The 25,488-nt window shown below is 54.9% G+C and overlaps 1 protein-coding gene across 1 annotated transcript; it reads left to right on the top strand.

Moving 5' to 3' along the window:
- On the top strand, nt 1–2,983 carry LOC142821259 (uncharacterized). Its single transcript, XM_075912098.1, has 4 exons — nt 1–87; nt 255–656; nt 2,667–2,734; nt 2,795–2,983. Exons 1-4 carry the CDS (start codon nt 42–44, stop codon nt 2,981–2,983), a joined length of 705 nt encoding a protein of 234 aa, XP_075768213.1. The 5' UTR covers nt 1–41.
- Nucleotides 2,984–25,488: the final 22,505 nt, after the last annotated feature.

Genomic DNA, 25,488 nt, shown 5'->3' with positions numbered 1-25,488 from the left:
ATCTCCAGCGGAGAGCTGCTCTGTGCTCGGACAGCGCCACCATGCGGCCCTTCCTGGTCTTCTTCGTCCTGCTGGCCGCCCGCTCGGGTGAGTGCTGGGTGGGACCGATCTGGGAGCCACCCAAGTAGCGGGCGATCATAGAATCGTAGGGCTGGAAGAGACCTCGGAAGGTCATCAAGTCCCGCCCGCTGCTCAAGGCAGGACCAATCCCAACTAAATCTTGGCTTTGCTCACCCGGCTCTGTCTTTCCACAGGGGTCCTGTCCCAAGTGCAGCTGGTGGAGTCAGGGCCCGGAACCGTGAAACCCGCAGAGACTCTGAGCCTCACCTGCTCCATCACCGGAGCCTCCTCGGACACGCTGGGCAGTAACTGCTGCTGGTGGCACTGGGTCCGGCAGAGCCCTGGGAAAGGGCTGGAGTGGATGGGGCGCATAGCGCAAGGGGGGAGCACGAACTACGCGGCGTCCCTGCAGAGTCGGATCAGCATCTCCGTGAACCCTCCCAGGAACCAGTTCTCGCTGCAGCTCCGCTCGCTGACAGCTGCAGACACCGCCACCTATTACTGCGCCAGAGAGTCACAGTGGCACGGAGCGCAGCGGGCCCGGCACAAAAAGGGGAAGCGGTTTCTAAGCGGCCTGGAGAAGCCAGACGAGCAGGGCGAGCGGGGCCCCTCAGAGATCAGGATACACGCGGGGATGGCTGCGAATAGCCCACACGCTCCTGTCGGGCAGTGACCGGGGCGGGGCGATTGTCTGTCGAACGAGAACACAGAGCGCAGGGACAGTCTGAGTCCCGGGTCTTTCTTCCCACGGGATATCAGGGGACTGGGAAGCACCATCCCCGCCCCCCGCTACGCAAGAAAATCCAAGCGATACAACTGGAATTAACTCGCTCTGCCTTGTGTATGTGTGTGGGCGGTGTCATGGGGATCCCACCGAGCGCACTGGGAGTGAGGCGGCTGGGCTGGCACTAGTTGGGACTCAGACGCAGGGATTGGTTCCTGGCTCTGTCACTCCCCTGTTGCTGGTAGTGGCTCTGTGCCTCTGTTTCCCCCCGCCCCTTTCCCTTACGGACGGGAGGCGTTTTCGCAAATCTGAACAAAGATTCTGGATTCTCAATTCGTCTCCACTCGGGCACCCAAACCCCTTAGGAGGCTTTGGAAACACCCTGGCCTAGGCGGTCGGAGCTCTGTGCACAGGAGGGTCTCACAGGCCTTAAACTGATCTGGTCCCTCTCGGGGCCTTTGTCACCCAGACCCCATTGGCCTGAGGCCTTTTCTGTCAGTGACACAGAAGTTGGGACTCGCCCAGTCGGAGCTTAGCCTAGAACCCATCGACTCCAAATCGCAGCCCCTCAAGCACCGATTGGTCTTCCTGTCCCTGGGACCCCGGGGCGTTGTGCTTCTGTCAAGTCCCAGGACGCGCACAGACATTTCCAGACACTCATGTGAATTGTTCCGAACCAAACCCTCTCCCCCTTCTCCAGCCCTGCAGGCGACATAAGTGACCAAGCGACGCGAAGCTAAAAGGGCGAAGAGGAGGAATCGTTTCTGTGGTTACTGAAGGGACAGATCCGCACGGGGGCAGCAAAGTGTCACGTTCGCTTCGGAAACGTTTTTTCCCAGAGACCCATCGGAGAATAATCACCAGGAATTACTGGCCTCAGCTCTGGAAGCTGAGATGGATCTTCAGACCGAGGCTTTGCCCAGCCTAATCCCTTCCCAATCAGCATGAGATCGGTGCCCAGCGCCCCTGGGAAGTTCGGAGATCACCGCTCACGGCCAGATTTCCCCAGTAGAGCGTTCTCGTGTTTACAGATCCCTGGATTCTGTGTTGTGTCAGTTTCACATCCATTGTGTGTGACATTGTGATAGCCCGACAGTGGGCACCTTCACATTCAGCTTCATCAATTGTCCCTTAGCTCACACGGACGCTCCGTTGAGGTCAAAGTAGCTCCAGTGTTGTCCTAGATCGGGGCCCAAATTCCATTGATCTGCTCTGGCCTCCTCTGTGGCTGTGTCCCTCCAGATTCTGAGGCCATTTCTGAAACCTCCAGGCGGTCACAGCCGAGGTTTAGTCAAACGATGTAACCACGCGGATATGCAAATGAAGCAGGAAAACTACCTGATAAAGAACATCCAGGGGGCCTGGCCAACAGGCGGAAGTCTTCCTGTTTTGCAGCGCACAAGCTGGGAGAGGAGAATGACAATACTCGGTCTGGGGTTCTGTTTCGTTCTGGCGGCTGTCTCAGGTAACGGGTGGTGTCTGCTGGGCACAGCTGGGCTGGGAGAGCAAAGATCGTTTGAAGAGGAAGACGTAGGAGGTGGATCAGGAACTCTGGATTCTAGATCCCAGCTCTGAGCAGATCGCAAGTGGTGCAGTTTTAAAGCCGGGTGGTGGGGTTTGATGCCCAGGTTTCATTACTCTGTTTTAAGAATCCCTTACACAGCGTTGAAAAACCTCCAGAGCAGATCGTGCCTCAGTTTCCCCTCTGCCAAATGGGGATAATTGTCCTTCCCTGGTGCAATTGAATATGGCGGGGACAAACTCACTCTTATTAAAAGGCAGATCAGATACTGCCTTCAGGAGGGCAAGACAAGGGCTTGGATACGGCCGAGAAGAGGAGGAATAGAATGGAATTAACGGCATTTGTATTGTTTTCCTACAGGTGCCAGCTCCCAGATCCAGCTGATCCAGTCTGAGGCAGAAATCAAGAAGCCCGGAGAGTCCGTGAAGGTGACATGTAAAACCTCCGGCTACACCTGCACCGAATATTAGGTTGTCTGGTTCCGGCAGGCTCCCGGAGAAGGCCTGGAGTGGGTAGGATACCTCTATCTTAGTGGTGATGGCTCTACTACCTACTCCCCGGCCTTCGAGGGTCGAGTCGCCATCACCTGGGACAACTCCGTGAGCACGGCCTGGCTGCAGCTGGGCAGCCTGCGAGCCGATGACACCGCCTCGTATTACTGCGCTCGGGCACAGTGATACAGACCAGAGCTAAAACCCTTCAAACCTCAGTGAGAGCCCAGGGCTCCTGCCAACCCTGGAGTCTTTAGTCCCTCCAGAGAGCATTGGCCCAGGTAAACAAGCCGGGGTCATTTGTCCCCAATTTCATAGGCCCCTCATGGGCAGGAGATTTTTCTGGCTGCAGCGCTGAGTCAGTTTTCAAAATATGAATTAAGCTTCTGTGACAGCCACGTGTGTCAGCAGGAAAACAACCCGGAGCGCTGAGCGGTAGGAAATTTGAGGGAGGCGTCCTTCAATATCTCCTCGTGAAGCTCTTTCTCAGTGAATAAATAAATTACTCATTAGGGCTGAAAGATAAGGGGGATGTCGGCACCCCCATGGCACCCTCCCCTTGGCAGCAGAGGGTCTCAAATCCCTGGTCCCACATCAGGCTCAAGGGGGGGGGGGGTGATCATTTCCTGTTTCATTCCCTAGGTAAGTGCTCTAACCACTAGGCTATGAACTCATTCCCTGGCACAAGGGGCTTGGGAGTGTTATTAAGCGTCAGCCGAAGCAGCTACCTTTAGGACAGGGCTGTGAATCCCAAATGCACTTAGAGACCTAACTCCCTTTCACAGGTGGGACCCCTCCTCGGCATTTCCTAAAACTTGAAGTTGCTCCAGGCAGCCCCTCCCACACCCACTGTGCTGCCTTTTGTAGCCCCCATGTCTCCACTCCGTCCGGGGCGCCCCTGTGCCCGGGCATTCTGTAACGAGGAGTCACGTGACCTACCAAGTGTTTGCACTGGCCACCTGACTGGGGTGCTGTGTGTTCGCAGGTGCCCGGTGCTTTGCGCTTCTGTCAAGTCACAGGACGAGCACAGACACTGCCAGACACTCAGTGGATTGTTTCAGAGCAAACCCCCTCCCCCTTCTCCACCCCTGCAGGGATACAAGTGAGCAAATGACACGCTCCCACGCCAGGCTGAGCAGAGATGATCTTGCCCGTTAGATTTCCTAGGCAGGTGCTCTAACCACTAGGCTAACAGCTAAGGGAAGCCACCAGCAACTCCTTCTGTCGCACAAGGGGCTTGGAGGGGTTATGAAGTATCATCTGAGGCACCTCCCACCAGGACAGGGCTGTGAATCCCAACTGAAGTTCGGTACCTAACTCCCTTCCACAGATGGGACTGCTCCTCTCCTGAAAAGCCTCCGGCTTCACCTTCAGCAACGCCTACATGAACTGGGCCCGACAGGCTCCCGGGAAGGGGCTGCAGTGGGTGGCATGCCTCAGTTCCCCGAGTGGGAGTGAACAGTTGTATTCCCTGGCTATTCAAGGCCGATTCACCATCTCCAGGGACAACTCCAACAACCTGCTGTCCCTGCAAATGACCAGGTCGCCCTGTTTAAATAGCAGCTCGCGGGGACCCAGAGAACAGACCCACTAGACTCCTGTTCCGTGTCTCGGTGCGAATGAGGAATCCCTGCCCTTCCCCCTCGGCCCGCCTTTGCCTCCATCCGGAGCTAAGGGCTCCAGCCTGGGGCTCACACACTTGGATTCGCTTCCCTGATCCCTCGCGGCCTCCCCGTGTGACCGCTGACAAGTCCCGCAGAGCCAGATCTTTAGAGGTGTCCGCCCACCCAGACACGCAGAGAGGGGCCTGGCGCGATTTTCAGAAGTGTCCAGGCGTCTAACGCCCAGTGGTTTACCTGGGAGCTGCACGTTCCTTTGGTGACCCTCACTCGGCGTCTGTCGGTGTCTTCAGGGTCCTGCAAAGCCCCGACAACCTGGCCCTGGTGGATTTCACACATGGAAGGAGCAGACACTTCGTTCCCCTTGACCTGCAGGGCGAGTTAGCCGCCTCCATCGCTCAGGCTCTTTGGCACAGCCCTTAGGTACCGCTCTGTGTACTGAGGCACCTGTGTAAATCTCACCTGTGAGGAACCTGGTGTGAAGTGGGGCTGAGAGCGTCTCGCTTCCTCACAAGGCTGCTGCGAGAACAAGCACACTACAGAGATTACGGTAATAGAGAACAGCTGCTATGGGATGTAATTCACAACTCGATCAATAGCTTTGAAAAAATCACCCCCTCAGCTGTGTTTTCTCAAGCTCAGCTGATCCAGTCCGGGCTAGGGAGGGGGAAGCCCTGTAGGCCTGTCTCACGGATCTGTGCTGTGTCTGGTTACTCCCTCTCCAGGGTCCATACTGGGCCCTGGGTCCAAGACACAGCTGGGGAGGGCACTGTGGCCTAGGAGCTGGATATTCCCATCTTCCCAGTGTCGAGTGGACACCTTTAGTGACACCTCCAGTATGGCGATCTCCCTCTGCCACTTCCTAAACTCACCTGGGGAACCCGCATGAGAGCTCAGCCGCTGGCATCTTTCATAGCGCCTTTGCACGGAAATCCCTGCCCGGGCTCCTAGTTAAATACCAGCCCCTGGCTCTAGGAGCCTCAGTCTCTGATCAGACACAGACCGGACCGGCCCTGGCCGCGGGGGGTTTCCCTCAGTGCCTGAGACCGAGAATGGAACCTCTGCTGCTTTTCCTTGCCCTGCTCGCCGCCCCCGGCTGTGAGTGTCCGGGGGGATGAAGGGGAACTAGGAACAGAGCCCTGGATTGGTTCGGGGGTTACTATTGTCTTGGCTTGTTTTCTCCTTTCCTAGGTGTCCTCGGTCAGGCGCGACTGGTCCAGTCCGGCTCTGGGGCGGCGAAACCCGGAGAGACCCTCACCCTGAGCTGCGCTGTCTCTGATACTGTGGATAGCGGCGATGGCTGGAACTGGATCATGCAGCCTGCAGGGAAGGGGCTGGAGCGCATGGGGCAGAGGTGCTATGACAGCAGAAACGAGGACTGGGAACCAGTCTACGCCCCCTCCCTCCAGGGCCGAGTCACCATCTCTGCAGACACCGCCAGGAACCAGGTCTGGCTGCCGCTCCGCGCGCTGACACCTACAGACAGCGCCCCCTAGTGCTGTGCCAGAGACACAGTGACACAGGGCAGAGCCGGGCCCGCTCTAACAAGGCGAAGCGGGTTTTCAACAGTGCAGAGACCCTGGGGACTGGGCCATTGGGCACACTGGGGGGCGGGGCTCTGGCTGTCAGTCTCCATTGCCTTTACCGGGGGTTGTTGCTCACAAAGCTCCCGTGTATGTGCCGGACTCAGGGTCCAGCAACCCCACGAGAATGGCCCGGCTCAGAGTCACGTAACATTTCCCGATCCCCTCCCAGCCCTACAAGGCACCTCCTCTGCGCCCCTGCGCCCACCAGTGTGAAGCGCTCGGAGCCCATTTAAAGTGTCACAAACCCTCCTGGCCAGCGTGTGGTTATGGGGAAAGAACAGCGGGCAAACCCTCCAGAAACGGAGCCTCTTGTCCTTGGGAATACCAGGCCGAGATTTGCAAACTTCTCCTGGGGATATGGGCGCCAAGGACCCTCTCCCTTAATAAGGCAATAGAAACATGTAACCGCCCACTTCGCTACCTACCTGTGCCTCCAACTGATAATCAATAACCAATAAGCTGAGGTCAATAATGCATCAGGGGTAAGTGTTTGCGGGTTGGAACAGGGAAGGGTGCGGAATAACTGGAGTCCCAGGGCCCAAAACTCGATTTCTTCGGCGCCTGCTTTGCTCACACGAATAAACCAGACACTAATGGGACAGACTGGAGCGGGGTGAGAGAGTTTAATTCCCTGCGGGCTTTCGTGTTTTCCTCCTTTGCAGCGACGGAGCAAAGTGTGTGTGAGAGAGAGACACAGAGAGAGAAGGTCTGTCCAGGAAGGGCACGAGGAGGCAGAGGGGCCTTTTGATCGGCTCCTTCTAGCTCCTCCCTTGGGCGCTGCCTCCTTATGCAAATCCCTGCGCCGGGCTCTGGGCTAAAGTAGCGGCCCCGGGGTAGAGCACAACCACCATGTCCCCATCCGCCGAGCTGCCTCCTCCTCGTGCACCATGAACTCCCCGCTCCTCCCGCTGCTCCTCCTGGCCGTGGCCCCAGGTGAGTCACGGCTGGAGGCAGTGGGAAGCGGCGCGGGTTGGGGGAGGAGGCAGCTGAGTTGGAGTCTGACCGATCCCTGCTTTTCCCAGGTGCCTGGTCTCAGCTGCAGCTCCAGGAGTCCGGCCCGGGCGTGGTGAAGCCCAGAGAGACCCTCACACTCACCTGCTCTGTCACCGGGGGCACCATCACCAGCAGCTATGGGTGGAACTGGATACGGCAGGCTCCGGGCCAGGGGCTGGAGTGGATGGCACGATGGAGGGGGAGTTCGAACATAAAGTACAACCCATCCCTGCAAGGCCGCATCACCATCACCGTGGATTCTTCCAGCACCAAGTATTATCTGCGCCTCAGCGCGCTGACAGCTGCAGACACCGCCACGTATTTCTGTGCCAGAGACACGGTGACACCACAGTGACACGGAGCGAAGCAGGGACCGGCACGAAAAGGGGAAGCGGATTCTGAGCAGGGCAGTGAAGCCAGAGCAGCGGGGAGAGCTGAGCCCAGAGCCCCACCCTGCCCCACAAGGACACGGACAGGGTGTGACGTAGTGGGGGTACTTGCTGGGCTGTGGTGACCCCTGCTGTCTGGAGCAAGACCCAGCAGGGAAAACCTCACTAGGCCAAGGTAATGCCAAACTTGTTGAACCAGTGGCCAGACACCCCCCATGGAGAGGAACAAAGGAAGGTGGAATGCTGCCCTGACTGGGGGGCAGGGCTGGAGGAGGGTTAGTTAGTTCCTGTCTGGAAGGCAGAGAATAAGGAGCTGGGGAGGGGGCTGGGACTCCCCTATCTCAAGGGGGGGCACTGAGGCCTCTTAGCCCCAGTTCCTGTAACCAGATTACATCTGTGCTGCGCTGTGCTGGAGGAGCAATAAACCACCCTCAATTCCACTGGCTGGTGCAGTCTGTTTGTGCCATTTCGGGGTGCAGGAGACGGGGAACCCCCAACGCGCCGTCACACAGGGCTGGGGCCCTCCGGCAGGGAGCAGCATGAACCCCGCCCCCCGTCTCCCACCCACCAGCTCGTGGGAGATACAGGAATGGGAACTCCCTGATTTAAATCCTGATTGTTCTTACGACACAGACTCCTGGGACTGGAAGGGGCCCAGAGCGGACATCCAGTCCCGTCCCATTCCCTGCTCTCCTGGCGGGGCTCAGTGGTAGCGAGACCGTCCCTGACAGGTGCCCATGGACACATTTGGGCTGGAACTAGCACAACTGTTCATCCGGGTTAGATCTGGCAAAGAGCCGCCAGCCTTCCGTTCACACACACAACTGGTCTGGAATTGACTGTAGCGTGTCGGGGCTGGGCTGCTGGGTGAATGTGACTCTGGTGGTGAAAAGGGGAATTGCTGGGTGCTAGGACATGGCTGAGCTCCGGCCCTCGGTCAGCTGAGGACATGGGAGCGCAGACTTGTGCAGGTCTAGCCCCACTGTAGGGAGTGAAACCTGCAGGACCTGACTCCGAGCCGTTCGGAGAAGGCGATTCTTAAGGGGATCTGACGCTCCAGGTCTATTTACTGTTCTTAATCAGGCCCTGGCTTCCTGGCCTGGCAGGGAGAGATTCACAGAATCGACACTCGCAGCGCGTGTCTGTTCCCAAGTGCTTGTGTCATAGGGTGTGTGACAGGCCGACACAGACAGGCAGACACACAGATGGGCTCTCTCCATTCAGTTACTGCAGCTGCCCATTGGCCGGCGGGCGGAGCAAACAGCAGCGGGACATTCTGTGCCCAGCCGGACTCTGGACCCCCCCTGCCAGGAGACAGAACAGCGCGATGCTGCGTCACACCCGCCTGGGTCCCCCCGTTCTACTGGCCCCGCCCCCGGCCCAGTTCCTTTCAGATCACCACAAATAGCTGCTATAGGGCAGGTGACTGTGTGTGTCCATTGGCTGCGCTGTGCGATGGCTGGGAGGGCTCAAAGAAAAGGACCCCCCTCGGCCTTCCGGAGCAACTCCGACATTTCAGAAAACGGCGGTTGAGAGACACAAATCCGTGTTACTGTGAGGGTGCCTGAAGTGGGCCTGGTGACTCCCCCACACTCTGTGACATGATGTACTGAGCGCTCACCCCCATCACCTCGTAACCCAGCCTGGGGAACCCGCATGAAAACCTTGCCTGGGAGTTCCTGTTAAATTCCAGCCGCTGGCTCTAGGAGCCTCCGTCTCTGCCCAGACACAAGCCTGACCAGCCCTGCCCGCTGCGGAGTTTCCCTCCTTTGTCATTGAAAATGGAATTTCTGCTGCTTTTCCTTTCCCTGCTCCCCGCCCTCCCCTGTGAGTGTCCAGGGCCCAGCCCCGCACAGAGAGATTCAGTGGCTAAATCATCCCTCGCTTTCCCCTTCCCCATGTGACCTCTCTCAGGTGAAGTTGGTTCAGTCCAGTCCAGGCATGGTGAAGCTTGGAGAGACCCTCACCTTGACCTGTGCTGTCTCTGGAGTCTCCATCACTACTCGGTATTAGTTCTGGCACGGGATCCAGCAGCCCCCCAGGAAAGGGCTGGAGTGCCTGGGACATGACTCCCCTCACCACCAAGTCCTGTGCTTTGGATGATTGTTAGTTTTTTTAAAAGCCTCATCCACTTTTTCTGTCTGTAGTAGACCCCCAGCATGACATCACCTTTGCTTCGTACCCCTTTTAACCTAACCCAGAGACTCTCAGGAAGTCTGTCTCTTATGTCCATCTCAACCTCAGTCCAGGTATAAACATTTTCAATATAGAAGGCAACATCTCCTCCCTTTTCCCTGCCTACCCTTCCTGAGCAAGCTGGGCCCTTCTATACCCATAGTCCAACTGTGTGTGTAGGAGAAAGAAAGAGCCTGAAGCATGGGCCTGGTGCTTGAACCAAAGGGAGCCAGAGTTATACTGTGAGCAACAGACAGGCAGGGCTGGCCCACAGCATTCTGGCACCTGAGGCACGGAGCTCAAAGGTCGCTCCCATGCTCGCTCACTTGGGCCAAAACTTTGAAAGGTCTCTTGTGCCCTCCCCCCTCCAGCACAGCACTGCACCATCTCTGGCTACGTCTACAATGGCAAGATTTTGTGCAAATACTTTTAACACATGAGTTTTTGCCTTAAAGTATTTGTGCAGGAGAGCGTCCACACTGGCATGTGCCTTTGCGCAAGAGATGTGCCAGAGAAGATGCTCTCTTGTGCAAGAAAGCTCCGATGGCCATTTTAGCCATAGGGCTTTCTTGAGCAAGATATTAACGTTGCCTGTCTACCATGGCCTCTTGCACAAGAACACTTGCGTAAGAGGGCTAATCCCTGAGAGGGAGCATCATAGTTCTTGCACAAGAACCACTGATTTCCTACATTAGAATGTCAGTGTTCTTGCGCAAGAACTCCCTGCCAGTGTAGACAGGCAGCATGTTTTTGTGCAAAAGTGGTTGCTTGTGCAAAATCATGCCAATGTAGACACAGCCTCTGTGTATATAGAGCAGAGAGAATACATCTGCACCAACAGCAGACACAATTTTCTACACTCTGGATCCTAGTGGCACCCCCCACCACAGCCTGGCACCTGAGGCAACTGCCTCAGTTCGCCTCAGGGTAGGGCCGGACCTGCAGACAGGCCCTTTCAACAGCAGGGCTGTGTCGACACTGGCCACTTATTCCGGAAAATCAGCCGCTTTTCTGGAATAACTTGCCAGCTGTCTACACTGGCCCCTTGAATTTCCGGAAAAGCACTGACAATCTACTGTAAGAAATCAGCCACTTTTCCAGAAATACTATGCTGCTCCCATTCGGGCAAAAGTCCTTTTTCCAGAAAACTGTTCCGGAAAAGGGCCAGTGTAGACAGCACAGGAGTGTTTTCCGCAAAAAAGCCCCAATCGCGAAAATGACGATCGGGGCTTTTTTGCGGAAAAGCGCGTCTAGATTGGCCACGGATGCTTTTCCGGAAAAAGTGCTTTTCCGGAAAAGCATCCTGCCAACGTAGACGCTCTTTTTCCAGAAATACTTATAACGAAAAACTGTTCCATTTTAAGCATTTCCGGAAAAGGGTGCCAGTGTAGATGTAGCCCAGGTGTTTGCCTGCAAGTCAGTGTCTCTCCACATTCAAACTGCTAGCTCTGCAAAAAAGCACATGAAATACATAAATACACCCCGCCCCAGCATGGTACAAGGACACCCCAACTTAGTACTCCATGTCCACTGCAGTTACAAGATGCAAAGGACTGAATCTGTGCCAGGTAAGAAATTAAGAAAAAGTTTCCAACTCTAAGGATAGCTTAGATCTGGAACAGGTGACCAAGGGATACTGGGGAGTCTCCGTCATTGGAGGTTTCAGAGACGAGTTGGACAAACACCCATTGGGATGGTCTAGGACTCTAGGTTTAAGCCATCCTGGCTTAGCAGAGGGGCTGGACTAGATGATTTCTTGGAATCCCTTCCAGTCCTACATTGGTGTGATTCTGTGCAGGTTTAGGGTGATGGAGAAAGGGGTGACCAGTTCCAGCCCTTCTTCCTGCCTGAACAAACCCTGTCCAGCTTCCTTTTGGGGCTGCTCTCTGCCTGTCCTGCCCCAGACAGGAAGCTGCATCTCAGGACTAGGGAAAAGATTGAGGCCCATGAACCCAGTCCTGTGACCTGCTCTGCTCCAGCCCACTGTGGCTTCTGATCACTTCTTATCATGCCTGGGATCCATGTCCCTGCTGTGCTGTCTGGGCTCAGAGCCCTCGGGGCTCTTCATAGAGTTCAGAACTAAAACAGACCCAGAGAAGAATGGAGCTGAAGTGGGGAATCGCAAGAGGTGCCCAGAAAGCAACTGATGGCGAAGGACGTGTACTGGAATGGATGAGAAGGTGTTGGTTATATGGATGCTTAGAAATGCTCACTGGATTGATAAAATATTAGTAAATACCAATATTTAGAGGCAATCTTTGCTATAATGGATGTATGCTCTAATCAGTGTAGCTACAGAACATTGGGCAAGGTATTGATTAATGTCAACTTTGGAAGCCCTAGGGGCCACAATGATACTCACAGCACATGCCAAGGGATGCAAGTTCAGTGTGGTTGCATCTACATGCAAATATATGTGCAAATACATGCAAATAGTTTCTTTCACATTGACGGGCATGAATACAAAGATTAAGGCAATAGTACACAACACACTGGCCCCATTTAAGTCAGTTCGGCTGATATTAATAAAATGCAATATCTACCCGATTCCCACCCATATGACAGCACTTTTCATGAGCAATGACAGTCCAGGAATTTAACTACTGAAACACTTATCAACAGAAGACCCTTATATTGACTCGCCATTGTGGAGTGTGTTCCCAGTGGAGGCCATTTTCAAAGGATCCCACCCGCAGGCCATGAGTTGATCCCTGCATAAACCCAAACAGCACTGCAGGCTGCAAAAAAACAGGCCACGTGTTGAGTAGTTCTGGTCTCAGTCATGGAACACTAACTGCGGTCACAGATGGGCCCAGTGCTGAGGAACAGGTCAGGGGTCATTGGCTTTTTGAGTCAAATTGAAATCAGACCAAAGAAAGGGGTTTTACAGCAGCATAAGAGGGAAAGTAGGAATAAGAGCCTCTGGAAAAGGGCGCTTTTTCCGGAGGATCGGGGCCAGTGTAGACGCTCTTTTTTAAAAGCCGGAAAAAAGCGGCGGACATTTTTATTTAAATGCCGCGGGGGATATTTAAATCCCCCGCGGATTTCCCTACGACGACTCGTGAAATTTACATGCCCCTTCCGGAAAAGGGGCCAGTGTAGACGTAGCCAATCACTTTTACAGCTTGATCCCACTCAGAGGTGAATACCTCATTTACCATGGACACCTTAGGCATGGTTTCCATGCCCACACCGTGGCATGGTGCGATTTGTGGCTATTAATGGTTGTTAATGCACAATTGTTTCTGGTTACACCATACTGAGAGAGCAGATGGGAGATCACAACATCAGCTCCTGTCACTCACTTCTTATCTTCCTCCAGCCCCAGCAGAGCAGAGCAGCCAAGGCTCCAAGAAGAAGAAGGATGCCACTTCTTATCAGCAGAATATCCCGGGTATCGAGTGCGACTGTTCACACAGCAGGAAGAGAAAAGGGAGGGAAGGCAATATGAGAACAGCCAGGCAGCCCTAGGACAAGGGTGGGACCCACAGATCAGTCCACCAGTACAACAGTTTCCTGAGCCAGCCCTTCTCTGACATGTTCTGTCTGTACCAGCCGGCTCCTCGTTCTAAGGGTGCAAAGGGAGATCCAGTAGTTATGGGCCTAGCTTGTGGCACCGGCCATGGGTGTTTAATTCTCTGCTTTACCACAATCCCCGGGGGACTTGCTCTGTCCTTGCCTCCCTTCCCCATCTCTACAAAGGGGACCGAGGGGCTCAATCTGCTACTGACACAGTGAGGGGACAAGACACCTGAGCCATGAAATTGTCATCGCTCGAACAGGGAGGGCGTGTGACAGAATTGTCATTGCCCCTTTGTTTTCTATCTGCATGTGGCATCTCTTGTCCCACCCGACCTCCCTCTCCCAACAGAGCCCCAAAGGACAGTTCTCCTCCCTTGGGAGCAACACAGGGGACTGAAAGAAGGAATTAGGGACGTCTCACCTGTCCTGGTGATGTCAGTTGGGCTCCCGAGGGACAGGACCCACCTCATGCTCATGTTCCTCTCATACCGGCAGGTGAATTCAACAGTGTTATTAGGACCGGCCCTGAGGATGCTGGTCACAGAGACGTTCACAGAGCCAGTGCTGGGCTCTGTTGCATTGATCTCAGATCCTGAAGCCCCAGGGACAATCTCAACTCTATCCTTGTAGAAATTAAGCCTCCACTTGTCGGTGTCCCCTGCCACAGTGCAGGTGAGGAGCAGGGGGAGCCCTTCACTCACCGCTCCAGATGGGGGATCCATGCTCAGTGCCGGCTGGGAAGGGGGATCTGTGGGGAGCAGGAAAGGGGAGGAGTCAGCAGGGACAGGGCAGGGGACAAAGTGAGGATCGGTGCTTTGTCTCCAGAGCCTCTTGTTTCACCTCAGCACTCTGAGGGTCTCAGCACAGCAATGAGTGAGAGCTGGGCTGGGCAGTGAGGGTGGCTTCCCCCACACACAGTGAGGGGCTGGGATAGGAGGTCAGAGGTTGCCACGGACACCAGGACGTGAATCAGTTTCTGTCATTCCCCCATTGCCTCAGGCCCCATCTGCCGGCAGGGCGGGTCCAGGGTATCTGGGGTCCTGCCCTCTCAGGCCAGACTGGCTGGGAGCTGGGGGCCCTGCTGCCATCCAGCTGTGCAGGAGGAGAGATAGTCAAGGTGGCCATATGGTGAAGGGAGCCAGCTTAACCCCCCCAGCACCATCTCCACGGTGAGGCCTCCCCCCCCCCCACCTGTATCAGAGGCAGCGGGGAGTGATAGAGGAGGATGCTGAGAAACAGCCTCTGCATGTGGGAGGCCGAGGCTCACCATGGCCAGAGGCTGCTCCATGGGCTCCAGGGGCTGCTGGACTCAGCACGACAGGGACCGAGCAGCCCCGGCTCACGCTGGTCCAGGTTGCTGCGACTCTGCATTTCGAATATAGGACGTAGCTCATGCCGGCTCCAGGAGCTACCCCTGCTGCAGCTCTGCCGACTGGTCATATCGACCAATTGGATCATCGATACAAATTGTATTGGCAACAGGATGAGCCAGGTCACCGAAATGTAACACCCCAAATGCCGACCAGAGCGGGGTTGAAATGGAGCTGAGTGACGGGGCTGTATCTCTGCCTGTCGCTGGAGGAGAGGCCCCACCCAGAGCGAGCAAACCCCAGCAGACAGAGGGTCTCACCTGTCACGGCTATGGAGATGGGTCGGCTTCTTTCTGATGGGATCTCTCGCCCGGACTCTGTCCTCCAGCACCCACAGGTGTACGAGCTGTTTTGCCACCCAGACCCCACCGACAGCTGAACAGAGGCCATGGCGCTGTGCGGGCGGAAGCAGAGTTCCTCGGGGAGAATTTTCTGGCCGTCCCTGAAGAACTGGATCCCAGACACACTGGGTGCCCCAGCAGCTGAGCACGTCAGGGTCACGGCCTCTCCAAGGGTGTAGTCAGACTGGGCCGGGGACACGGTGAGCTGGGGAGCCGGCAGTGGGGCTGGGAAGGACAAGAGGGTCACAGGTGGAGCTGGTTCCAACCTGGGAGTCTCGAGGTGGAGACTTAGAGCCCTGGGTAGCTTTGGGCAGCATCCCGCTGTGACGACACATTGAGGACCCCTGATCTTGCACCCCTGTCTGCAGCAAGATGTGACTCCGCCAGCCAGGGAGGGTTTATTGCTTCTCAGAGATGCGGCACAGCCCGGGTTCGATGTGGATATTGGAGTAAGGGGGCCGGCAGCCTTATACCCCTTGGGGTGGGGGCACACAGGCCCCTGATCCCCCCAGTACTTGAGTTAATCTCTTCTCTTCACGCTTGCCCAACCAAGACTGCCCCTTCTCAGAAGCACCGAACACACATCCCGCCAGGGAGCCACTCCCCTTCCTTTGCTCAAACCCCTCTCCCCGGCCAGGTGAGAAGCCGCTGGCCATTGCCTACGAGCTTGTGCTCAGGGATGACCCGCCCCCGCTGGGCAGTGCTTACACTCAGAGGCCAGTAGGGGTCACCTCTGCCCCTCCTGCAACACAACTCCCTCCCCAGATCACAATGGAAACCCTCTGCAGCCCCTTGCTCCCTCCCAGAGCCTGTATCCCCTCCTACACTCCTCCCACAGGTCAGAAACCTCTCCTGCACCCATACCTCCTCCCTGACCCTACTCCCCTCTTCCCTACCCCCAGTCACCACCCACACCCTCTGCAGTCTGCACCCCCATTTCACCTTCTCCCAGATCCCCTCCTAGAACCCCTCTCCCAGGCCAGAATCCTCTCCTACACCCATACCTGCTCCCTGACCCTACAACCCTACCTTATCCACTGACCCAAGTCACAACCTCCTCCCTTTACCAAACATCCTTGCTGACCTCACACCATCTCCTGCACCCCTGTCCTTTACCCCATGCACCCCTCTGTGCCCAGCCTCCATCCTGGACCCTGCACATCCTCCACAAGAAAAGTGCAGCCCTTGACCACTTTCCAAAATCTTGAAATGCCCCCCCATGAAAAATTGTTACCCACCCTGAGCTGACCCCAGCTCTGCATGGCACTTCAAATGTGCAGCAGAGCATGGAGCCGCTCAGAGTCCCCCGCTGGCCCCGGGCTCCAGGCTGCAGCTGCCACTTTGAAATGCACAAGAGCCTCTGCTGGGGACTCTTGCACATTTCAAAGCTGGCACCTGGGTACAGCCAGAGTCAGCGGGACTTCCTGCTGGCTCCGGGCTGCATGCGGAGTTCCACAGTCCTCAGAAGTGCCTGTCGACTAGTCGAGTCCATCGACTACTCGACTAGTAAAACAACTGTCACTTAACATCCTTAATACAGATACAGCAGGGCGGGGGTGTTGGGGATAGGGGGTGGGGGGGGGGGCGGAGGAATGTGAGTAGATAGAGATTAACCTAAGTCCAGGCTTATCTGTAAATTTTTTAATCAATTACACGTTTCCATCCCTACTCATTAGGATGAGCATTGACCATGCACTGGCACTAGAGAAATTCCTGCAAGTCAGTGACCCCAGGAGCAGCCAGGCATGTGGGAAGAACAGATGCTTGGTCAGGACCAGGGTCCTCAGGCTCAGAGAGAGGGGCAGGGCCACAGGGGGGTCTGGAAAATGGGACCAAACACTGTCTAAGAGCATCCGTGACAGGTATCTGCCCAGCCGGCTCTTAAATAGCCCCAGTGATGGAGATTCCACAACCTCCCTGGGCAATTTGTTCCAGTGTCTAACAACCCTTACAGGCAGGAAGTTTTTCCTTGTGTCCAACTTCAACCTCCCCTGCTGCAATTTATGCCCATTGCTCCTTAGCCTATCAGCAGAGATTAAAGAGAAGAGTTTTTCTCCCACTTCCGTGTAACAATCTATTTGGTATCTGAAAAATGTATCATCCCTCCCTCAGTCTTCCCTTTTCCAGACTAAACAAACCCAGTTCTGTCCCTCTTCTCTCCTAGCTCATGTTTTCTAGCCCTTTCATCACTTTTGTTGCTCTTCCCTGAACTATCTCAAATCTGCCCACATGTTCCCTGAAATACAGCACCAGACCTGGGCACAGCGCTGCACCTGAGGCCTGGTCCAATCTCTCTAGAGGAGCTAGAGACAGGGGTTCAAACGGACCCAGTGGGAGTTCCTGTGAGGAGCTGTGGGACCGGGCTGGGTCTCACCACATCCACGGAGCAGACACCCGGCCACGGGGCCAGCAAACAGCATTAGACCAAGGGTCTCACCTGTCACTGCGATGGGGATGCGCTGGCTCCTCTCTGTTTGAAACTCTTGTTTATTCACACTGCGCCAGTATTCACAGCTGTATGCACCAGCATCTGACTGGTTAACCTTCGACAGCTGGATCGAGGCCATAGGACAGTACCGGATTTGGGGGAATTTCTGGGGTTGGAGTTCCTCTTCATCCCTGAAGAACCGGAAACCAGCCAAGTCATACACCCCGGCAGCTGAGCACGTCAGGTTCACAGCTTCCCCAGTGATGTAGACAGGCTGCGGTGGGGACACGGTGAGCTGGGGGGCTGGAAAAGAGAAGGAGGTCAGGGTGGAGATGGTTCCTGCTTGGGGCCAGGAACAAAGGAAGATCCAGGGAAGGGCAGAGCAGGGTGGGATCCTGGACACAGACCCCAGCCAGCCCCAGCTCCATGCCCAGGAACCTTGTCCCTGCCAGGCCATGCAAACCCTGAAGAGCAGAGATCTCCCTGCCGGGGACCCAGTGGGACCAGCCTCCCCTGCTTGGTACCTGAGGGGCAGCTCCTCCCTGGGTCAGCTCAGCCTGCATGTGGTGGGAGGTAGGTTTTTAGCAGCTCGGGCCGGAGTGTCAGGGGGCTGCCCCCAGCAAGCACAGACCAGGCTGCCCTGCACTAAGGGTGGGTAGTGGCGATGTGCCTCAGCGCCCTGGATACCCTCGGATAGTGTCACACACGCCAGCTGGGCTCTGCTCCATTGACTCTAGAGGCAATGGCTCCATAACTGTAGCTGAGATCTGCCCCACTGACATCATGGGCAGTAGAGGATCTTGGTCCCCATGTTCCCTGTAAGCTGGGCACTCGTGTGGCCACTCGGGAGAGATTCCAGTGCCACCCAGCTAGTTAGCAGAGGGCCACAGCTTGGTTTATTTTTGTGCTGGTGGTGCACATTCACACATGCCTCAGCGCACGTAAAATTATTCTGCACATGGAGGGAAAAAATCCTCACGTGGATGGAAATGAACAGAGAGAACAATTATCCTGGTGCATTGCTGCCAGCACTAGGGGTGGGCAACAGGTAACAGGACAGTGACCCGTCCCACATCCAATGGAAATCATGACTGAGCAGTCCCGGCAGCTGCAGCATTTTAGAATTTCTGAGCATGCCCAGGGCAAACCTCTCGAGCCCTCATGCTGTGTCCTTCCCTGCAGCAGTGTCCAGCTCTGAGATTCAACTGAGGCCCCAGCTGAGCCCTAAAGAGGCTCTGAGAGGGAGGGAGAGGCCCTCACCAGAGAAGGGGTGAGACTGTGGTATTGGGGTGGGCTCCAGAATCCCACTCGTCAAACAGCAGGAAACAGGGGCTCACCTGTGACTGCAATGGAGACGGAGCTGCTGTTCTCGGAGTGGACCGATTGATTGGTTTCCTGTCTCCAGTACGCACAGGTGTAGGTCCCAGCACTTCCCTTTCCGACTGTGAGCTTCATCTGGTACCTGGTACTATTGGGTACCATGGCAGTGGCATCCTCCTGCCCTTTGTGATAGAAGAATCTGTATCCTGAAGCCTGCTTCTGCTCAGGAGACGTGCACACGAGAGTGACCCTGTCCCCTGGGAGATATTCTGTGCAACTGGGGTACACAGAGAGTGTGGGGGCCGCTAGGAGAGCTAGAAGAGAGGCGTAAGAATAGAACTTTTCCAGCGTGGCCCCGTCTGCCCCAGGCTCACACAGTGACCCCTCAGACTAGAGGACATGGAGGAGAAGAGAAGTGACAAGATTTGGCGGAATGTGGGGAAGGGAGGGGGGAGTTTTCACTCACTGCCTCTCCTTTGGGGTCCCTGCAGAATCTGCTTTTAATGTCTTGCTGGGCAGTGCTGGGTCTGTGCCCCGGTCCTGAGCCCTCCATGGGAGCCCAATTCTGGGGCAGAGAGACCTCCCCCCCACACACACACAGCCCCACAGCAACGGGCCCTGCCAGGGGCTAAGTGTCATGGGGAGATGGGAGCTCAGTCTTCATGGCCCATCCAGCCCTCGCTCTCTCTGCTGGGCTGCCTGTGAGGGGCTGGGCAGTGCCCATAGGGCTTGGGGCAGCTTCTCCCCTATGGCCTGGGCTGGGACCCTCCAAGGGGATTTCCCCACAATCAACCATCAACACAAGTTGCTTTTCCACCCTCAAGAAGATGGCTCTGGACTGGAGCTGCTGCTGCTGGGCAGGTTCCCCGACCCACCCATGACATGGGGCACCCAAGGACTCCTCATCCTGGCAATTCCAAACACCCAATGGAAGAGGAGGGGGATCCCCAACCCCATTGCCCAAGAACCTCCCACCCCACCGTGAACATCTCAGCAAGGCCGGGAGGCATCGTTACCTGTAGGGGACACTGGGCTGGGGAGACTCTGGAGTGAGACTGGAAGAGAAGAGCAGAGAGGGGGTGAGAGCTCACAGAGGGGACAGAGGTGCAGAGGGGGATGTGGGACAGGGCTTGGGGAGTCTCCAGACAGATGGGGGCTCAGGGCAGGGGGCGGAGGCAGGTCACTTACCCAGCAGGGGCAGGAACAGAGGCAGCACCATGCTGAGCTGGTGGCTCTGGGCTGGGAGCTGGATTCTCAGCTCAGCCTCTGGCCCCATGTGAGTGCAGGAAGGGGGATGGGCCCCTCCCCTGTGACGCAGGCAGGGGAAGTCACAGCGCTCAGCGGCTGGACCAGCAGCAGCAAATCACCTTATGTGGGGCTGAGAGCAGCTGCCCACTTCCCGCCATATCCTCCCCCTCATCCGGCCTGGCTCTGGGCCTTGCAGTGTCACCCAGCGCTGGGGGGGGGGGAGCTGCCCCTGGGGGCCGGATCATTCAGGAGTGGCCCAAAGGCTCAGTTGGTGCATTGGAGCCTCCCTTGAGTTACCCTGATTTACACCCTCTGGCAGCTGGCCCCATTGACTGTGCTATAGACATGGCTCTTTGACCCCAACTGGGATCTGCCCCATTGACTCCAGCTATGGCCCATTGACCCAGGCAGCCTGGGGGTGACTTAAGCTAACATTTGGAGTGTCTGCTCCATCCCAGGCAGCGCTGTGCAGACAGGGAGTGACAGGGCTGGGCGGGTTCCAATCCCCACACTCAGCCCCCAAGGCTGTGTCCAGACTCAAGGGTTTTTTCAAAAAAACTTCACCTGCGTCTAGACTACAGCCGCGTTCTTTCGAAATGAAATTGAAAGAACGCGGCTTTTCTTTCGACGGTGGAAAACCTCATTTCACAAGGAAGAACACCTTTTTTCGAAAGTGGTCTTTCGAAAAAAGGCGTTCTTGAATGCAAACAGGGCTTTTTCGAAAGAGAGCATCCAGACTGCCTGGCTTTTTCGAAAGTACTAGTTGCAGTCTAGACGCTCTTTTTCGAAAGAGGCTTGCAGTCTAGACGTAGCCCAAGTGATGGTGAGATGTTCTGTACCCCAAAGCAACCCCTGGTATCCCCAAGTTTACCAGGGTGTAACAGGGCTCTGCCTCCCCCCATGGTGCCTCCTGTCACACACTGAGAATTAGCTCTGCCCTCAGCAGGGCATCCCCCTCTGCAGGGATGAGGAACCTTTTCTGGGTTGTGGGCTGCTGACCCCCAGGTGAGTAGATTTGGTGTGTTCCAGCCCCATGGTGGGATAGCAGGGGGGAGAGGCTGGAGCACTAGTACAGGCTCCCCAATTCTGGGGGCAGAGCCCCAAGCCTCAGGAGCCAGCTCCAGGCAGGCCAGTGGGCACAGGTTCCCCACCCTGCCCTTCTGGGTGGTGTCTCACCCTCCATCACACCGCGCTGTCTCCATGCTCTGTTCTGCTCCCATGTCACTTCCCAGATCATGGCAGCCTCCCCCCCCAAGACACTGCCTCCAGCTGTGCCCACCACTCAGCCCACCCACTCACTGCTCTGGGTTCCAGCCTAGGGACCCTCTGGCCCAGCCTGCTCCTGCCCTTCCTCACTCTCCCTTAACTGCCTCCTCTTCCTGGGGACACGTCCCCTGCGACTCTTGCTCCTCATTGGACCTTGTATCACGACCAGCAGCCTGGCAGGTGTCAGGCCGGAGTGTCCCTCTCCTTAGCCCCCTGAGCCTGCCCAGCTTTCTCCATGGCGCTTCTCTGGGAACCCTCCTGCACCTTCCTGGCCAGCTCCCAACTGCCCTCTGCTCTGATATGCAGCTCTTTATAGCCAGGGCTCTCCCAGCCACCTGCCCTCTGATTGGCTCCTTCTATGATCTCTCTCCTAATTGGCCAGGGCTCTGTGGTGATGGAATCATGGCAGATTTGGTTCGAAGTTGCCTATAAGGGATCGTTCTAAAAATCCTCCCCTGCTGAGCGCTCAGACCCGGCTGGGCTGTTTGCACTGCCCTTGTGTCTGACGGGATCAGCACTGACTCTTTGCCCACATTTCAGTCTGTTTGCTCCTGGCGTTCATATCCAGTCCCACCAGCACCCTGTGGTCGAACCTTTCCAGGGGACGGCCCATTAGGAAACACAACAGGCCTTGGGGGATTCAGATCCCATCTGATGACATTTCCTGTGAAGGTTCTAGCTTAAATGGTTCCTGCTATGACAGACCAAAGCCCACAGGGGATGTGACCCACTCATGGGACACTGGACTCCATCCTGTGCCTCTGCTTTCCCATGACCTGCACTGGGGAGTTGTTTGGGACAGCGACATTCTCACCACACAAGAACTGCAGTGAAAGGGGAGGTGACATCACTACGTGGCCTCACGCCATCTGCAACTCACCCCCTGGAAATGCCTTAGGAACGACTGGGATGGGGAATTTGTCAAAGTGCCAGGGCACTGTGCTCACAAACAGGGTCGGGTGCGTTGCGCTCTCTGCTTTGGGGGAGGGCAAAGTGGGTGAAAAACTTGGGCCTTGTTTACACTGGCATGTTTTGTCACCAAAACCTGCCTTTCATTGACAAAACAGTGAGGGCATACACCCTACTTTTGTCAGGAAAAACACCCGACTTTGGTGACAAAAAGCTTCCCTCCCCAAGAAAGATCTGTCTTTTCCCCTCCCTTTATTGTCAACAAATGGCCAGTTTGTTTTGTTGAGAGAGAACTGGCTTCCACCAGTATCCCATGATGCCTGCCCTGATGGCTGCTTAGTGTTTTGTGATCTCTGCTGCCCTGCAGGCATGCTTGTAAATTGATCCTGCTTCAAGGAGCAGCATGGGGTGAGCAGGTCACCTCCTGCCTGTTTGATAGCTGGGTCATCACCTCCTCTCCACTGTGGTTCGATTCCTGATTGATCTTAACAGGGACATGGAAGTTGCCTTCTCACTGCCCACCCGGCTTTATTTGTAACCAAGCCCTGGGCAGACCTGGTTCCCGTTTGCTTCAATAGAGACTTTAACACACATTAGCACATGACAGCCATGACTCCAGTGGTGGCAGAGTTTTAGTTTTATGCCTGAAAGGAACAGATACGTGTAAGATACCAAATGGCTACTGAAAATTCTGCAATAATAATTTTCTCTTTATTTGATTTCTTATTAAATAAAGAAATAAAGTCAGGTACATTGTTCATTATCCCTTGTTTTAATATTTTTCTTCTATAATAATTAAAAAATAAATACACCCCAGCTATTTGTTAGTAACTGGTGGGTACCACGGTGGCATCCAGCTGAACCAGCGTACATGGCCTCAATCTTGGGTCACAAGACAAAACTCACTGAGCTCACAGATGGAAAATCTTAGAGGGATGCTGCTGGCCCCCTGCTTCTTTTGCATGCAAGCCCTCGGCAACCTCAGTGCTTCTTTCTCACCATCCAGTCAGTAAGACAGACTAATTCCATCTGTGGGCTTGACACTGATACTCCCCAAGGGTGTCATTAACCAGTGCAGTGGGAGTTGTCAAAGGTACCTCAAGAGACAGATGGTGCATGCACATTGCTGCAACCACGTATGGGGTGTGATTACACAAGGGCCAGGTGTGATGCTCCAAAGTGAATCCCAGGTAGGCAAGTCTCTGTGTTTCAGTCTCTTTCTTCTCTCAGTCGCTCTGTGACACCTGCCACCCGAGTGACGTTCACCTGGATGTTTTCTTCTTTTTGTTAATAAAATCACCGTTGTCAGGCCATGCTCTGACTTCTGTGCCCTAGAAGGCTGGTGGTTCTGTGTGCACCAGCCTAAGGCGGCAAAGCCAGCCATTCAGAACAATTACAAGAGTTGTTCCAAGCTCTCTCCAGAGGGAAGATGAAAGAGATTGAGGATTTCCTGGCATCCAAAGGAGGTTGTTGCATTTGGGTGGGGGCAGTGATACCAATCGAAGAACAGAAAATCTGAAAGTTTGGGAAGTTTTAACACACGTCATTAGTGATAAGGAATTTTAATCTCTTCTGAGCCCACAATCCAGCTGAGAGGTTTCTCACAGATACGTTGGGAGACACGCTCACAGATAGGCCTGAGGGGCGGGACTGGACCCCACCTTGGGCAGGGACAAGAACATTTCTCCCACTGACACTGGGCTCTGCAGCTCAGGTTCACATTCTGTCTGAGCGAGATGAGGAGGAAGCTAAAGTAAAACCAAACCTGGGCTGAAGACAAGCACAAGGGAGTGTCAGAGGGGGAGCCCTGTTAGTCTCTAACACTAAAAACACAATGACTAGTCCTGCAGCACCTCAGAGACTATCATGTCTATACCTATCCTGGGCTAACCCACTTCCTCAGAGGAGAGTGAAGGAAAAAAAGAGAGGAACCTCCCAATTTATAACAGAAAATGAAGGGAGTAGGGGAGAAAAAAGCTCCTGTCCATTGCAGTGTTGGTACTAACAAAGCTAGTTGAGTGGGCTGTAAGTTTCCCATACGTAGCTTTTGGTGGTATTTGGATGTTGCATATAGAGGTCCATCCAGTTCACTCAGTACAAGGAAATGGTTATTCTGGAACAAATGCAGCAATGAAGAGGGGCACATTGGTAAGTAGTGTCAGCCTTAAAAATACCCCATCTCCTGGCTCCCATTCATTTTGGTGCCAAGGGACGTGACACCAGTGTCAGGCCTGGCTGTGGGTGAGGAACTCAGTCTGGGAATCGGGTGCTCTCACTACACGCTCACACTGAACTCTGGGACTCTCACTCGGGAACATCACGGCCTGTTTCCAGGGCTGGGTTGCCGACAGGGTGAACATACAATCCAGATAAACTGGCAGGTCCCACTGGGGATCCGTCCCTGGGGAAAGGGGCCATTTGCCTGCTGTGATAGACCCAAGGCTGAGCCTGCGAGGGCAGGAGCAAGGCAAGTCATGCAGAGTGTTGAGGAGCCAGTGGGACGGGTGAGCTCCCTCACTACTGTGGAGAAAAGCAACGGCCAGTCACACGTCTACTGAGATCCAGGAGACCTCACCCAGGCTGCCAAAAGAAACATTTCAAACCATCACCCAGAGAAGAGCTTACAGCTGTTTGCAAAGGCCTCAAATCTCAATACATTGGATGCACCCACCATTACATTCACTGAAGAAAGCACCAAGTTGTACATGCACCCACCACCCAAATGCAAAAACCCCTTGAAAACCAGGAAAAAACACTTGGGAAACTCTCCCTATGGGAACCCCAAACTCTTTAGCTCTCCCTTAGGAGAGAGCTTGAAAACAAAATGTAATTTCTTAATAGTGGAGCTTCAGACTCACACGTCCACACAGAACCTCCTGCTTTTTGCTTTTCTTAGGACACAGGAATCTGATCAGAATCTCAAGAAAGTTCATTTTATTAATAAAGCAAAGGAAGACACAGATTGTAAAGCATTTGGGTGCCAGGTGTTACATAACAACAGCAACAAAGATTAAAACACAGAGAATTGCTTCCCTGTGTTTCAGTTTCAGTTTCCAGGTGGCTTTAACCCGGGATTTTAACCAAACAAAAAAACCAAAGAAAATAACCTGATTGTGTATAACTAGACATTTCCTGTTCTACTCACATCTGTTACTCCAAAGTTTAGGTTTCTTTCCTTACACATGGCTATTGCTGGGAAATCCAGGTCTTATTCCTCCTCAGTCCATTTTCTCTCCAGTTCCTGTTTCACTCACACTCCAAGGAAACTTAAAAAGGCAAAACTTGATTTATTTGAAAAATCTTTCCCCCTCTTCCCATTGAGACTCCTGGCTCCCTGCCAACACTTCCAGGATCCCTACTGTTCTGGGTTTAACCCTTTAATTAGAAAAGGAGAGCATCCCCCTTCCATCCATCACAGCCAGTAACAAATGTGGATATTGTAAGATCCTTACTGTGGAGTCACAGACAGTGACTCTGAGACTCTCCAGTCCATCTCATCACCCAGGTACACTAGGAATAATGGTC

The sequence above is a fragment of the Pelodiscus sinensis genome, chromosome 30 (assembly GCF_049634645.1).
Source record: "Pelodiscus sinensis isolate JC-2024 chromosome 30, ASM4963464v1, whole genome shotgun sequence".
Classification (NCBI taxonomy): Eukaryota; Metazoa; Chordata; order Testudines; family Trionychidae; genus Pelodiscus; species Pelodiscus sinensis.
The sequence above is the reverse complement of the archived record's forward strand: the minus strand, read 5'-3'. Positions and strand labels throughout refer to the sequence as shown.

Excerpts from the sequence above, each read along its gene's own strand:
- LOC142821259 (XM_075912098.1), top strand. The coding sequence starts at position 42 with ATGCGGCCCTTCCTGGTCTTCTTCGTCCTGCTGGCCGCCCGCTCGG. Across the intron at positions 88-254 it reads CCTGCTGGCCGCCCGCTCGG|GGGTCCTGTCCCAAGTGCAG; the intron begins GTGAGTGCTGGG and ends GTCTTTCCACAG. Across the intron at positions 657-2,666 it reads GGAGAAGCCAGACGAGCAGG|GTGCCAGCTCCCAGATCCAG; the intron begins GCGAGCGGGGCC and ends GTTTTCCTACAG.